This window comes from Cetorhinus maximus, chromosome 28, assembly GCF_964194155.1.
Source record: "Cetorhinus maximus chromosome 28, sCetMax3.hap1.1, whole genome shotgun sequence".
In the NCBI taxonomy this organism is placed as follows: domain Eukaryota; kingdom Metazoa; phylum Chordata; class Chondrichthyes; order Lamniformes; family Cetorhinidae; genus Cetorhinus; species Cetorhinus maximus.
In genome coordinates, this window is record NC_135906.1 from 23,840,457 (window position 1) to 23,854,972 (window position 14,516).

Below are 14,516 nucleotides of genomic sequence, written 5' to 3' on the forward strand. Positions count from 1 at the left end.
GCCGAGGTAGCTGAAGGCAAGGAGGGGCGAAGGAGAGAGGACCATCCTTCCAATTCATCATCACTGGGCATGCTTTCAGTCAACTATATTCTTGTTTTGAGGAATTCTCTCCCAAAACCATTGTACCTCTGGCCTTCAAAAATTTCCCCAAAAAAAACCTCATCCACTGTGCTTTTGGTGTCTTTCCAGCTCTGTATCCACTTTGCTTACCCTCCCTGAGCACTCAGAGCATTATGCAAACACCAGGCTATTGTGACTGAAAGTTGGCACCATCTGATCTTTGGGTCTAAATAGCTTAGAGCACATTGTGCAATGGCTTTGTCCATTCAGACTCCGGAGGGCGTCGGGTTTTATCCACAAGAAGAGTACAAACATACCTCGTCTGTACTGAGCCCAAAGTCATTAGGCAGCACCTGCCTGTACTTGAACCTGCAAGGCAAGTCATCGATTATATCTTCATAATCCAGCTGGTAGTACTCATCCAAGTACTGTTCAAAGGTCTTGTCCTCTGTAATAAAAAAAATCTAGTCAAAAGCATTAAACTCGATAAAGGTTCAATGTTACCTCCCACCAATAACACATTTAAAATGAGCCAACTGGAAGCGCACAACATATCTCCTCCCCTCCGATAAAATTGGTCATGCGAAGCACAAGTTAAAAAGAATTATACAGTTAAGTCCAATTGATCGATTTCAGCGTTTACGCTGCCCGTGAGCCTCCCGACACTTTGATCAACCCTTTCTACCCTGTGCCGTAACTCTCCACTCCCTTTTCCCTCATGTGTGCATCAAACCTATCAGGTTCAACCGCTCCACATGGCATTGAGCACCATATTCTCGCTGCGCTGAAAGGGAGAAGGAAAATATGCACCAAATTACGGGACACCGCAAGAAATAAACGTATACATGGATCAGGAAGGGGAACCAAGCAAGCAGCCCAGCATGGCGTGGGGTTAGCTCGCTTGTTCAACTGCCATTCAATGTGCCATAAATAAAACCTTGAATTAAACTATTTTTTGTTGCTGTGCTTGCGTCAGGAACATTGTATATTTCTGACACTGGGGTCAGCATCAAGCACTTTTAGGTGAGATATAGCACAGCCAGAGGCATGGTAAAGCTCCCTCCATTCTATCCCGTGCTACACCAATACGTGCGACATCAGTGACTTGGTTCAGACTGTCCACTCAAATTTATGATGTCAGAGAGACGAGCTACCATGAGGATTACATTTTTTTTTTTAACACTACCATGGAGAGTCCAAATCAGACCAGCAGAGACACTTACTGGGATCAAATGCTGGCTTCGATTTGCTAACTGCTTCTGCAAATTTAGACTTCCGCCTTTTCTTGCCTATGAGGGGAGCATCTTGTTTTTTTTTCTTCTTAGAGGAGATCAGTTGTTGACTGGGATCATAATCTGCATCCATCTGTTAGAGAAATAATGATCTTTCAGAGCTAATGCGCAGGAGAGTAAAAACAAATGCGGTCTAAAGCCCCTCATCTCCCAAGTCTTCCACCTCTCTCCCCTAAAGGCATGGATTCATGCTCTGCATGACTTCACAGGTAATGGCTGCTCTGAGGAAACCCAGGTAATGGGTAGGAAAGGCATGAGACATCAATTCTTGTTAACACAACACAATACAGGGATTGAACCCAAGATCTTCCATGATCTGGGAGCTGCCCAGCCTGTATGGCACTGCCACCAGAAAGCAAGTGTGCCAGCCTCAGGTCCACATAGGATTGGGCACGCCTGCCGTGTCATCTAAAGCCGTCACTCACACAGGAAGAATAGCCTGTTGGGTAAGATAGCAGTAGGCTGGTGACGTCCATGGGTCAGCAAGAATAGGAAGGGAGAAAGTAGGGATCAAAAGTAATGAACATCTCCCTTAGCTGTTCATCAGCCAATCATTGGGACAGGTGTCTTTTTGAGCAGTGCAAAATGCAGACTTGCAAGTGGCCCAAATTCAAGCTCAAGATCAAAACAATTATTTTAAATGGGTTAATAATACCTGTGTAACAATAGCGCACACATGAATGCAATACAATACCAAGTGTTTGCACAAAGCCAACAGTTGGAATTTCTAACCTCTAGGGCTGGATTTATGTTTCCCAATGGAGGAACAAATTGGGTCTCAAAATGCTGAACTTAGTTTTTATTTGTTGGAAAAGCAATTTTTCTCTGCCTTCCTGACCCCGCCCCATTTTCATATGGCCTTGTTGCGGGTCGGGAGGGCCTTGGGTGCCAAATGCACACACCTCTTCCGAGATCAGGGTCCCTATTGTGATTCACCACAGGAAAGTTGCTTTTCCTCCAACACAAATTTGACTGCTGGCTGATTGAGTTTAGGAAACCGTTTAAAGAAAAATGCAATTCCTTGGAGAGTTCGTGAACCATTGCGGGAAGCCTGCTAAGGAATTTGGAACATTCTGAAAGGTAAGGGTAAAATGTTTTGAAACTTTCAAATGTCATTATTAGATGCTACGTATGGTAACATGGATGTGTTTTCAATGCAATAATTCATCATTGGGATCTGTCCTGCAAAGGTATGGAAAATAATGCATTAAAAAATGTTTTTAAAAAATCCTGTCAGCCTCTGCTGTCACGTTTTGTGCTGTGATTTAAATTGACTAACAGCTCTGGCTATTAAAAAACAGCTCAGCTTAATAAAGTTGAAAAAATGTCTTCACCTGCTCCTCTCCATTTATTGACAGGCAGTCTGTTTTGAAATGGAAATGGGACACAGTTCAGTTCTGCCAGTTTCAGGCAAAGTGGCTGGAAGCTATTGTTATGACAGCCATAGCCATTATAAATGCTTGGCTGGGTTTCAAAAGTGTTTAATGGATTCAGCTCAGCAGGTGGTCTATTGATCCAATAATGATTCACACTTTTAAGAAGCTGTAATAACAGATTATGCCTTTGATGTGTTTGTTTATAAACCTAATAGGCACTTAGAGGATTACATTTTTTACACTGGAAATAGTTCTTTTTTCCAATATCAATGACAGTGTTTTGAATTCAAGGTTTTATTAGATTGGTAGAAGTTTAACTTTTTCCCCCCCAACGATTTTAAAATAATTCCCACTGTACATAGTGGATACTTGGTGAGTGACTATGGAGGGTATGGTGATCTGAGAGGGCATAGGGGTGTGGGTGGGGATGAAGGGTGAGGTTTAGGGAGCTTTTAAATGATATTAGAAGCTGGGCTGCTATGTTGGGGGACCAAGGCAAGTCTTCTAACAGGCCCACCTCCACGCACACACTCCTCACAGACTCCATCACGGCTTGCAAAATGCATTGTGAACCTGTCCCCGGCGTGAAAAGACAAAAGTCCCGGACAAAGTCACATGTGGGTCGGACATGCATTTTGGAAAGCGCAGAAGTGCACAGGTCGGGTTCTCCTGAGCCCACAGGAAAATCCAGGGAAAAAATTGAGAAATCTCTCAAAAAAAATCATAGAATGGGAAATTTCTACAGAGTAAATTCAATTTTGCAGCAATGTCAATTCACCGTATGGGAATTCAAATAAAGCACAGCTTACAATAAAATCTGGATCATCACAGTGTGGTTCAAAACTCTCATGCTGCCACTGTTCTTCTCCCTCTTGCTCTGCGTAGCCAACTTCCTTTCCTGTCCATGTGTCCCAATTCCACTCATCTGGTATAAAAGTAAATAAAATTGCAATTAATTCATGTTATCTATTCTAAAAAGTATACAAATAATGCATTCTTTGCTTTTTTTGCTAGAGTCTCATCTCATGTGCCCTCCTTTGCCAATAAGACTGGTTAAATAGTGGCTCTCGGGACTTGCTAATTATTTAACCATTATCAGAATTACATCTAAGATCTGCAGTATTTTCATCCAATGTCCACAGGCAAACACACATTTTTTCAGCAGAAGGCACTCAACAGCAATCAGGAATGGAAACCTTTGCTGAGGATAACTGAAGTTCCACATTGTCGCCCAACTTGAGATCAGCTGAAGTCGGAACAGAACCGAAGTCAATCCTAGGGATGTGTGCTATCAGGGATGTTGAAACGTGCAAGGGAACATTCCCTCTTGTGGGGTCCTGCCAACTCCATGTCACAATATGTTGGGAATGTTACAGTAATCACACCAATAGCACTCCTCAGTCACAGAATGCACAAATGAAAATGCTTGCTGTAACAATGTGCAGAAGGGCAAGAATGCAGTCAACGCAAGAAAAAAATCTCAATACTAAGAGCCATTTCAAAAATAAAACTTAATTGTAATTAAACTTTTGACGACTTGACATTTACACGCACACATACAAAACTAAATTTAAAAATAAATATGTTGCTCATATTGGGCAGTGCATCAAGTTACAATAGCAGGGAAGAGGAGCAAACATGGCTCCAATAGATACACACAAAGTTGAGAACTGAAACCCAGAGTCCAGGCAAACAGAGCCCATTTCTTTTGAGTGACTTGGAAATGCAATCACTTAACATATTTCTAACCATACCTTTAAAAATGTGGCATTTGTCTCAGCAATTTAGCAATGGATCAGGCCTGGCTAGCACCTTAACGTGACAACTATGCCCCAGGTCCCAATCCACCCATCCATCCTGGTGAATCCACAAGTAATACTGAAAATGCATTGTGAATATGTAGTCCACCTCCCAGGATTTCTGAGAGCGTGGAAACTCATGGACTTTAGTGTGGCTGTACTTAATTTTCGTCTTTCAATTAAGTTTCTAAAAGATGATAAATTACCACCGAATTCCTCCTCATTCTCAAACTGTGGTTTCTGCTCATCTCCCACTCCATAATAGTCATCATTGAAGAATTGCTGCAGGGAGAAAAATTAAGAAAAGATTTTCTGATCAGGAAAGCTCGCTTTCATTTTGTAAAATGGCAAAACTAGTTCTGCAAAGTATGGTTTCATTTTGCATCTTGTATCAAACCTGCATGAGCTGGTCGTGCTTGACTGGGTCAAAATCCTCCTCCAAGTGCTGCTCACTGAAGCCAACGGTTTCATTCCCGGTTATCTCCTTTAACTGGTTCAGCTTGTTGATTATCTCCGTCCTCTTCAGCTTCTTCAGCTGTTTTATCTCCTCTTGCTTCTTTTCCTTCTCCTAAAGGAACCATTGACAAAGATGGAAACAAAAATAGGGAGCTTGTTTATGGAGCTTTGCTAGGCAGGCCAACGCCCTGCAATTTCCCTGCTGTGTTTGGATGGTGCTTGGGGATTTCCCAGACACAGTGAAACCGAAGAACTCACCATGCGCCGAATTGTGGGTGCACAACCATTTATCCCTCTGTGATGCAATGTGCTAGTCCACTGTATATCTGGAGCTGGTAGTGGGAATGGGAATTGAGGGCTGTGCTTTACACATTGGGAGAAAAGGCTGAACTTTATAGAGTAGTGATGGGACTAGAGGGCTGCATTTTATACACCGGGGGTGGTCAAGACTATTGCTAAGTTAATATGCACTGCACATAAATTGGGTTAAAACTGGAGGAAACACGTTCAATACAATCAATAGGCAATCTGTGGAGAAATATTCCAAGCCCTTACACAGGCACCATTCAGCCTTAATGGTAATTTTAAATCAAGTGAAAATAATCGAAAAACACGCTTACTTTTTTCTTCCTTTCCTTGATTTCTTCTCTTTTGTGCTTCCTTCTGTCGTCCTTTGCTCTAACTGAGGTGGCAACTGTTCTTGGGTATGATTTTATCTTTAAAAGAGGGAGGAATGCATCAATGTTTTGGAGGGTCCCAAAGCTCCAAACAAAAAAAACAAAATCACCAAACGACCCTGCAGAGGCTTCCAGGAGCGCAGCTAGATATGACACTGCCCTTTCACCACTGTCTTGCCGCGGGTCTGCGCAAGCAAGGATCAGAGCAGAAAGGTGACCGAAAATACCATTTTATTTAAAAGGGGAGTTCTTATTCACAGAATCACACAGTGCAGAAGAGGCCCTTCGGCCCATCGAGTCTGCACTGACATGTGAGGAACACCTGACCTGCCTACCTAATCCCATTTACCAGCACTTGGCCCATAGCCTTGAATGTTATGATGTGCCAAGTACTCATCCAGGTACTTTTTAAAAGATGTGAGGCAACCCGCCTCCACCACCCTCCCAGGCAGTGCATTCCAGACCGTCACACCACCCGCTGGGTAAAAAAGTTTTTCCTCACATCCCCCCTAAACCTCCTGCCCCTCACCTTGAACTTTGTACAGAAAAAATGGGAAATAAAGGAAATTCAATACCTTACACCAAATCCAGCTTATTACTGTAAGATGTACATGTTAATGTGCCCATCTTTACAACTATAAATTGCCATATCCATGTTTCCCATTGAATTTTGTGCATCAACTGTCACAACCATGGGGAAAATTTGTAGGACAATAGGGAGATTAAAGCCCTTAATTGTTCAGTGCTTTCATTGAGCTGGAACAGGCACAACAGGCCAAATGGCCCCCTTCTTGTGCTGTATCATTCTATTATTTTATCAGTGGTGCTGCAAGTTCTGTCCACCAGGGAGTTATGTGGAGCAAGCATCAGAAATCAATTTACATTATTGAAATATCAACATTCCTGTTCTATTTTCAAAACTAAACTGGGTATTTATGGCTCTCCCCCAACCAGTTCCTTTCCACCATTCCTGACATCTTTTTCCATGTCTAGCCACATCAAACATATCATCTGCTCCTGGTCATCTTTCAGGGGGCACTCTGCCATCTTTTCTGGAAGCCACATACATGAATTTAGCCACTATTTTGCTTTTTGTCTCCCCTCACCACCTCCGTCCATTATTACTTTCCTGAAGGCATTGAAATGTGCACCTGGACAGAGCGACAGAAGGCAGCTGGCCTGGGATCTCTCTCTCCTGGGTGGCCATGCCTCACGTGGATGCCTACTTGAATGCTGGCCGATAATTCAATAGCCAGACTGCAGCTGAACCCGATCCTGTCCTCTCCCAAAAATCACACTGGGGCAGTGGTTTTTGGACAGTGATCAGGAGCAGGAATCCTTGTCAATTCCTCCCCAACACATCTCTACCCAGGATCGGGTTGGTTTTAAGCAGCTAGCTGAGCGGAATGAACAGTGAACTTGGGACTTTACTTACATCTACAAATAAAACAACAGCTGTTGTAAATGAGACTAATAAAGCGAGATATAAAATGCTATCTATAGACAGACAGTTATCTGCTTACAAATTCTGCATCAGGTTCTTCAAATCTGAAGTTATATTTTCTTTCAAAGTCTTCCTGTTTCCTCAGAAATTGCTCCCCATCATCTTCAGAGTCGTCCACTTCATCCTGAACAATCTCATCATAAGTGGGAATTCTTCAAGATCAAGACAAGGAAACAGGAAACAAACTATGAGCTTGCATCAATCTGTCTAAAATGGAGGGAGCTTCCCGCAAATGTCTGCAGTGTTACGACTGAAGAAATCAAATTATTATACGTATGAACATATGCACAAGTCCGAGAGTAAACATACAAGGGTATCTTTCTCTTCCTCCTCCTCAAGATCTGGGTCAGCTGCTAATTGGTCAAAAGGTGAGCAACAGCAGTTGTGCTGCACTACAGTGGAATCTAGCCGTGTACAAGTTTAAGACCACATTTGGGAAGAGGAGGAGGAGAGAAGAGAAGAGTTTGGGGTTGTTGCAGATTACACATTAACACTTAGGTTGAAATCCATTGAAGGCAGGTGGGTTGAATGTCTCCCTCCGCTGCCATAAGCATTCGATGTGAAGTGAGTTCGGACAGTCTCAATGCAGTTCCCAGTCCAGCATTATGTGTCAATGTCATTCCGGGACCAAAGAATATTTTTTTCTCTTTTAATTGGCAATACTGGTGCAACTCAGGGTGCTTTTTGTTTGATAATTTCTCCATCACCAAAGCTGATGCCTCCCTGTTGGGATACAGCTGGAAAGGCCAGAACATCCTCTGTTATTGACCTAAATTTGTTTATTGGCAGGATATCTGATTGGCATGCGGGGCATTTAAAGCAGTGCTCAATATGACTTGAACATGGAGACCAAATTATGTCTACGTGCCCTGGTCCAATTATCCCATAACCTTTAATCCCACTTAATCTGAAGATAACTCTCAGTCTTGACACAATGCATGAAATGTTACTGGACTTCAATTAAAAAATCTTCATTTTTTTCTGCCCCTGTCTTGAAGGCATCTACTTCTGCTGATGCAGTTTTATCTACATCGGCAATCTACTAGTGTCTCAGCCAAATGGCCATTGAAGCGTTGGCCAAAAAAGTGACTACTGAACCATGAAGCACATCACTGTCCAGCCTGGCTTTGTCTTCACCCGCAGTTTATGAGCTGGCAAACAGCAAGAATTATGAAGTTGCCATTTAAAATAAATTACACTTTTCCCTCAAAGGTTTCCATGAGCTGTCTCCTTACACTGGGTCAGGAGCAAGACTGGAGACACCCCACTCAGATCTCCACCTGTATCTCTCGTTGATGCAAAGGAAAAGGGGAAGAACAAAACTAGATGCTATCAATATAAGATAGTCACCATGAAATCAAATAGGGAATTCATGGGGATGCATGGGAACACCACCATCTTCAAGCCACACACACTCCTCCTGACTTGGAACTCTATCACCGTTCCTTCACTGTCACTGAGTCAAAATCTTCGAAGCCCCTACCTAACAGCACAGTGGGTGTTCCAACAATACATGGACTGCAGTTGTTCAAGGCGGCAGCTCACCACCACCTTCTCAAGGGCGATTAGAGATGGGGAATAATTGCTGGTCTAGCCAGTGACACTCACATCCAATGAATGAATAAATAAATAAATTTTAAAAACAAGGAACTTCTTTACCCAAGTAGTGGCGAGAACATGGAGCTCGCTACCACAGGGAGTGGTTCAGGCAAGTAACATAGACGCACTTATGGGAGGCTGGATAATCACATGAGGGGGAAAGAAATCAAGGGTTACGCTGATAGAGGTTAGCTGAGGAAAGATGGGAGAAGGCTCGAATGGAGCAATAAAGACCAGAATGAACCAGTTGGGGTGAATGACCTATTTTTGTGCTGGATAACCCACGTAATGTAAAAGGAGTAGCATGTAATCAGCACTGATGCATCATGGAACATGAGCTGTGTACATTTTGGGGTAATCAAGAACTGGATCTTAATGAACTGTTTTTGCCCCTAGCTAAGGACTCGCGAAGCTCATTGTTTGGCCTTGAGCATTGAACCAGATGAGATTAGCTAACTCCCCACAGATTATGGATTGAACAAGGAACCTCTAATAGTCTATATGGCTGAGTAATACACCAGTTGGTGAATTTATCAATCAAACCACAAAGAAACTCTAAACACTTACATATGGTGGGTTGGTGCTGATAACAACTTATATCTATATAGCACCTTTAACAGGAGCATTTATCAACCAAAATTTGACAATGATTCACATGAGGAGACAATGGGATAGGTGACCAAAAGCTTGAGTTAAAGGAGCTTCAAAAGGAGAGAAAGGTAGAGAGGCAAAGAGGTTTAGGGAGGGGATTCCAGTGCTTAGGGGCTGGCTTGGCAGCTGAAGACATGATCACCAATGATGAAGTAATGAAAATTTGGGGTGTTCACGAGGCCAGAACTGGAGGGGCTCAGAGATTTCCAAGGGCTGGAGGAGTACAATACCAGGGCTGTTCACTTGCATGAACTACTCTCCACCTTGCAGTAAACAGGGGATATGGCAGAGGCATCAGAAGAGGTCTGAATAGGGTGTCTCTAGACCCTCCTCTTGACCTAACCTAGTGGCATCTCAGAGGGAAAAAATTAATTATTTTAAAATTTTAAAATAGCAGTTTCATAATTCCCGCTCGTTGCTATCTCATATTTCATTGGTCAAGTTTTTTGATAACATATGATTGGAATTAGGCAATTGGATCTTTATACCAGCAGTCAGAGGTCTCCAAACCCTCCCTTGACCTGGGTTAAGTAAGCTCCAAATTTGGAGGGAAAAATGTATTGTGTTAATTTTTAGATTAGCAGTTTCAAAATTCCCACTTGTCACCAGCTAATGTTTCATTGGTCAAGACCTCTAACGACAAATCTTTGGAACTGGCCAATCAGCTGTTTAATACCAGCGGTGAGTGGAATGATTTTCAGGCCCTCCTCCCTTGACCTGGGTTAAGCAGGTGACACTTTGGCAGGGAAAAAAGTAATTTCGTAATTTTTTTTTGAAAAAAAAAACGACAGCCGATTTCGTAATTCCCGCTCATCCTCAATTTGTATTTAATTGGCCGAGACATCTGATGATTCACTGCAGAAATTACTCAACCAAGTTTCGATACCAGCAGCAACTCATTGAAAGACACGTCAGAGCAGCCAATCAACTCACAGCCAGAGAATTAAGTGCCTGTGGCTCAGTAAATCATCGTTACTCCACCGGACAACACTGTATCAAGGTTACACATATCCTTTGCCCCAGATGGCTGACCTGCCAGTGCCCTAACCTTGACATGTAACAGTTCACCGAGGTTACAGTCAGAGAACTGCAGGAATTTGATTCGCAAGTTAGGACCATAGGAACAGGGAGGGCGCCATTCAGCCCCTTGAACCCGTTCCTCCATTCACATAGATCATGGCTGACGTGCATCTCAACTCCATCCACCCACCTCAGTTCCATAACCCTCAACACCCTTGCCCTAACAAAAAACCCATCTAACTCCGTTTTGAAATTTTCAATTGATCCACAGCCTTCACAGCTTTTTGGGGTTTAAAAAAAAACTGTTCCAGATTTCTACTAGACTGCGTGCACCCTGAACACCCTAGCTCTAACTTTAAGGTTAATTTCCTTGATCTTCCATTTAAAATGTTGCTTACATTCTTACTGTAAAGATGAGCAAGAAAAGGCAGTTTTATTTTCGGAGGGTTGGGAAAGAGGGGAGGTGAGGGTGTAGCCGGGGAAGGAATAAGGAAAAGGAGGGAAAATGGTGGCTGTACGAGCATTGCATTGGGAACTATATTTTTTAAAAACTGAAAAGTTTATTCTCCTCTCCACTCCATCCCCCCATATCTATATGCTGAATGTTGATGTTACAGGTTCCATAGGGTTCGTATGCCCCCTTAATACCTCAATCAAATGGCCATTTCTCATGTGCAAAGCTGTGCTATTCAGCTGTGAAGGGCACCACAGACAAAGAATCCTGACACCATTACACCAACGCTTCAGCGGAGTCAGTAGATGGCGATCAAAGGCAAGAACCATGGCTGGTGGGTTTCCCCTCCCTAAGTCCAAGCTCAATTTTATAGCAACATTCTTCACAAGATCTTCATCTCTAAGTTACATGATTTTAAACTTTTCTATAAAGAAGCACTCTTTGCAAATATACACATACTCACAGAAGCCCCCTACAATTATACACACAATTCCAAAAACCCCTACAATTACACGCACACTCCCAGGGGCCCCCTACAATTACACACACACTCCCAGAGGCCCCCTACAATTACACACACACACACACACACACACACACACACATACATACACACACACACACTTTCCCAGAGGCCCCCTACAATTACACACACACACTCCGAAAGGCTCCCGACAATCACACACTCCCAAAGGCCCCTTACAATTACATATTATATTGAAGACACCTTGCAAACAACAATACAGAACAACATACAACAGGAACACCTGAAAATGAAAGTCCAATTGCGGGCTACCCTTTATCTATATTTTCTGTTGATGTTGTGTTTTAAAAATGAGTCAAACGGCAATAGAAATAACAATCGTGAATTCTTGAGACAGTGTTGGTAGGCGGCAATACACGGGGCCCCAATTCTTCAGACCCCTCAGTACGGCACATTTGAAAACATTACGTTGTAAAAACTCCCATGGCATTATTTCAAAGAGCAGGAGAGTTCTTCCCAGTGTCCTGGGGTCAATATTTACCCCTCACTCAACATTACCAAAATCAAATTATCTGGTCATTTATCTAATTGCTATTTGTGGGACCTTGCTGTGTGCCAATTGGCTGCTGAAGTTCCTACATTACATCAGTGACTATACTTCAAAAGCACTTCATAGGCTGTAACGTACTTGGGAGCAACCTGAAGTCGTGAAAGGTGATACATAGGCCCGGTTCCTCCATCACCCCTGTGAATGCTGACCTACATCAGTTCTCAGTCAATGCAGTGTCTTGACTTAAAATTATCATCCTTGTTTTCAAATCCCTCCATGACCTCACCGCTCCCTATCTCTTTAATCTTCTCTAACCTTACAACATACCCTGCCACCATGTGGAATTGCTGCTCTCCTCAAACTCTGGCCTCTTGTGTACCCCCAATTTTAACTGCTTCACCACTGGTGGCCATGCCTTCAGTTGCCTAGGCCCCAAGCTCTGGATCACCTTCCCTACACCTCTCTGCTGTTAATAGAATCCAAGCCGGTCGGTGAAGTCAAAACCAAGACATGGAGCTTTTCTTTGAGACAGTATTGACTTTGTTCAGTTTTACAGTTCCCCCCTCGCCCCCAGTGTCCCAGCTGTTCCATAATTATATGTGCTCAAAGTACTCAATTAAACAATACCCTTGACCTGCGTATTCTAACAATATCATTAACAACCACCTCTCGAAGGAGGAAAGCAAGGTAAAGACACTTATTAAAACTTACCTCTTTGACCAGGCTTTTAGTCATCTGTCCTAATATCTCTTTATGTGGGTCAGTGTCAGACTTTGCTTTATAATGCCCCTGTGAAGGGTCTTGGACATTTCACTACATTATAAGTTGTTGTTATATAAATGCAAGGATTTTTTGAACTGTTACGATTAATGTTTGCCAACTTGCAAGTACACTCCAATGCCCTTTTTGGTCAAAGCAACACCCGAATAAGCATTCCTGAGCTTTATCTTACACATACTGTACAACATGGACTGATAAAAGATATCAGCACACAACAAAAATACCACTGCTGATTATTCAATTTTAAATGACTAAAATTGCATTGTGCAATAAAACAGCTGATTGTGTCCATAGTTCATCTTTCTAGTGCACTATTTTAAAGAAGCCATTAAATAATTTCAGATAAACATCTTGGCTAGAACATGAACACAGTCACGCACTATTACCACACGGCACAATTTTACCTCAAATGGGTTCAGAACATCAGAAGGAACAACTTATTTTCAAATTACTCAAATGTTAAATGAAATGATGGAATCATGAAAGAATTTGAACATGGCACTTAAAATTTATCTTACCTCTCTTCCTCCTCTTCCTCCTCATCAAGATATCGCTTATTGAGAATATAGTCCCGCAGGAACTTCTCTCCCTCTTCCAGCTGAGGATCATTCCAGTAATCCCTCAGGTATTTCTGCATCACAACAAATTGAGATTCAGTAAAAGGAAATATATTTTGAATAAGTCTAGCAATTCCCAAACACTTAACAAGGTGCCACAGTGCGGCAGCATAGGTGGGAAATAGACTTGAAACATTATCTCTCGGATTCCCAATCTACATTAAGCTGCCTTAGGAAAGTGAGAGCAGGGCAGGCAAAAGGCACCTTCCTCAAAGGAAGGGAAACTTCAGGCAAAGATGCCACGCCATTCTGATGAGAGGCCATCAAATCCTCAGATAACAGCACTGCTGCAGTCTTGCCATCCAGTGGCCAACAGAACTAGACTAATCTTAACAAGAATTTGATGTTACGCTATCTAGATTTATGTAGGGTTACGTTTTAAGGTGTTATTTTTCTCAATACGCTTTCTCTTTGTATAAATGACGTGTGCCAACAGTGGAAAGTGATTTTCTGAAGGGACGGGAACTTCTTAAAAAATATATTTTCTCAACAGCCATTGTACAGAGGGCAGATGATACACCCTCTGACTTCAATGCAACTCTTGAATGAGGTTACTAGTTGGCACAGGAACAGGGATTGCCTACACTTCATTCAGCACTTTCCCACTAGAGCACATATGGAGTTAAGTAATGCTATAAGTGAAGGGAAAAGAAATCAACAAAATGAATCCAAGTCTGTGGAATGCAACTTGGCACAACATCTTTGATGAATTCTGTAATTCTGTACACTTAGAATGTGGAGTGTGACATGCTACCAAAGTACTACAGCGTGGCCTAAAAAATTCACACATGTACTAGTCTCCCAATGGGTCTAGGCAACGGCAGAGCACTGTCTCTATCCTTGCATCACCAATGTGCCATCCAGGGCTAGACAGAGAAATTCCTAGGGCTAGGCAGCTTTATATTTCAAACCAGACCAATTTACAAGGCACTTATTTTTTTGACAACAGTGTTTGTAAAATAAGGCTTACAGTAAAATAGAATTAGGAAATAAATCATAAAAGCCAATGATAAAAGTCACCATGTGCTGATTAATACCATTTATATGATGTTTTTGATGCAGATAAACATGCCAAGCTGCTTGACAGAAGCATGAGGCATAGGGTTACTTTGGACAACCTGGAAAGTCACTAGATTTCAATACTGGTATATATATATATATATATATATATATATATAGGGTAGGCCCTTCACTGAA

The 14,516-nt window shown here is 42.3% G+C and overlaps 1 protein-coding gene across 2 annotated transcripts in view; it reads right to left on the reverse strand.

Moving 5' to 3' along the window:
• kri1 (KRI1 homolog) overlaps positions 1-14,516 on the reverse strand; it is a 35,335-nt gene that overhangs the window by 7,740 nt on the left and 13,079 nt on the right. For both annotated transcript variants that reach the window (XM_078531428.1, XM_078531427.1), the window contains exons 9-16: positions 13,221-13,333; positions 7,184-7,316; positions 5,604-5,699; positions 4,925-5,095; positions 4,734-4,809; positions 3,538-3,653; positions 1,284-1,425; positions 378-508 (exon numbers count right to left, since the gene is read on the reverse strand). In XM_078531428.1, the coding sequence (XP_078387554.1) occupies positions 378-508; positions 1,284-1,425; positions 3,538-3,653; positions 4,734-4,809; positions 4,925-5,095; positions 5,604-5,699; positions 7,184-7,316; positions 13,221-13,333 (978 nt within the window). The remainder of the gene's footprint in view (positions 1-377; positions 509-1,283; positions 1,426-3,537; positions 3,654-4,733; positions 4,810-4,924; positions 5,096-5,603; positions 5,700-7,183; positions 7,317-13,220; positions 13,334-14,516) is intronic.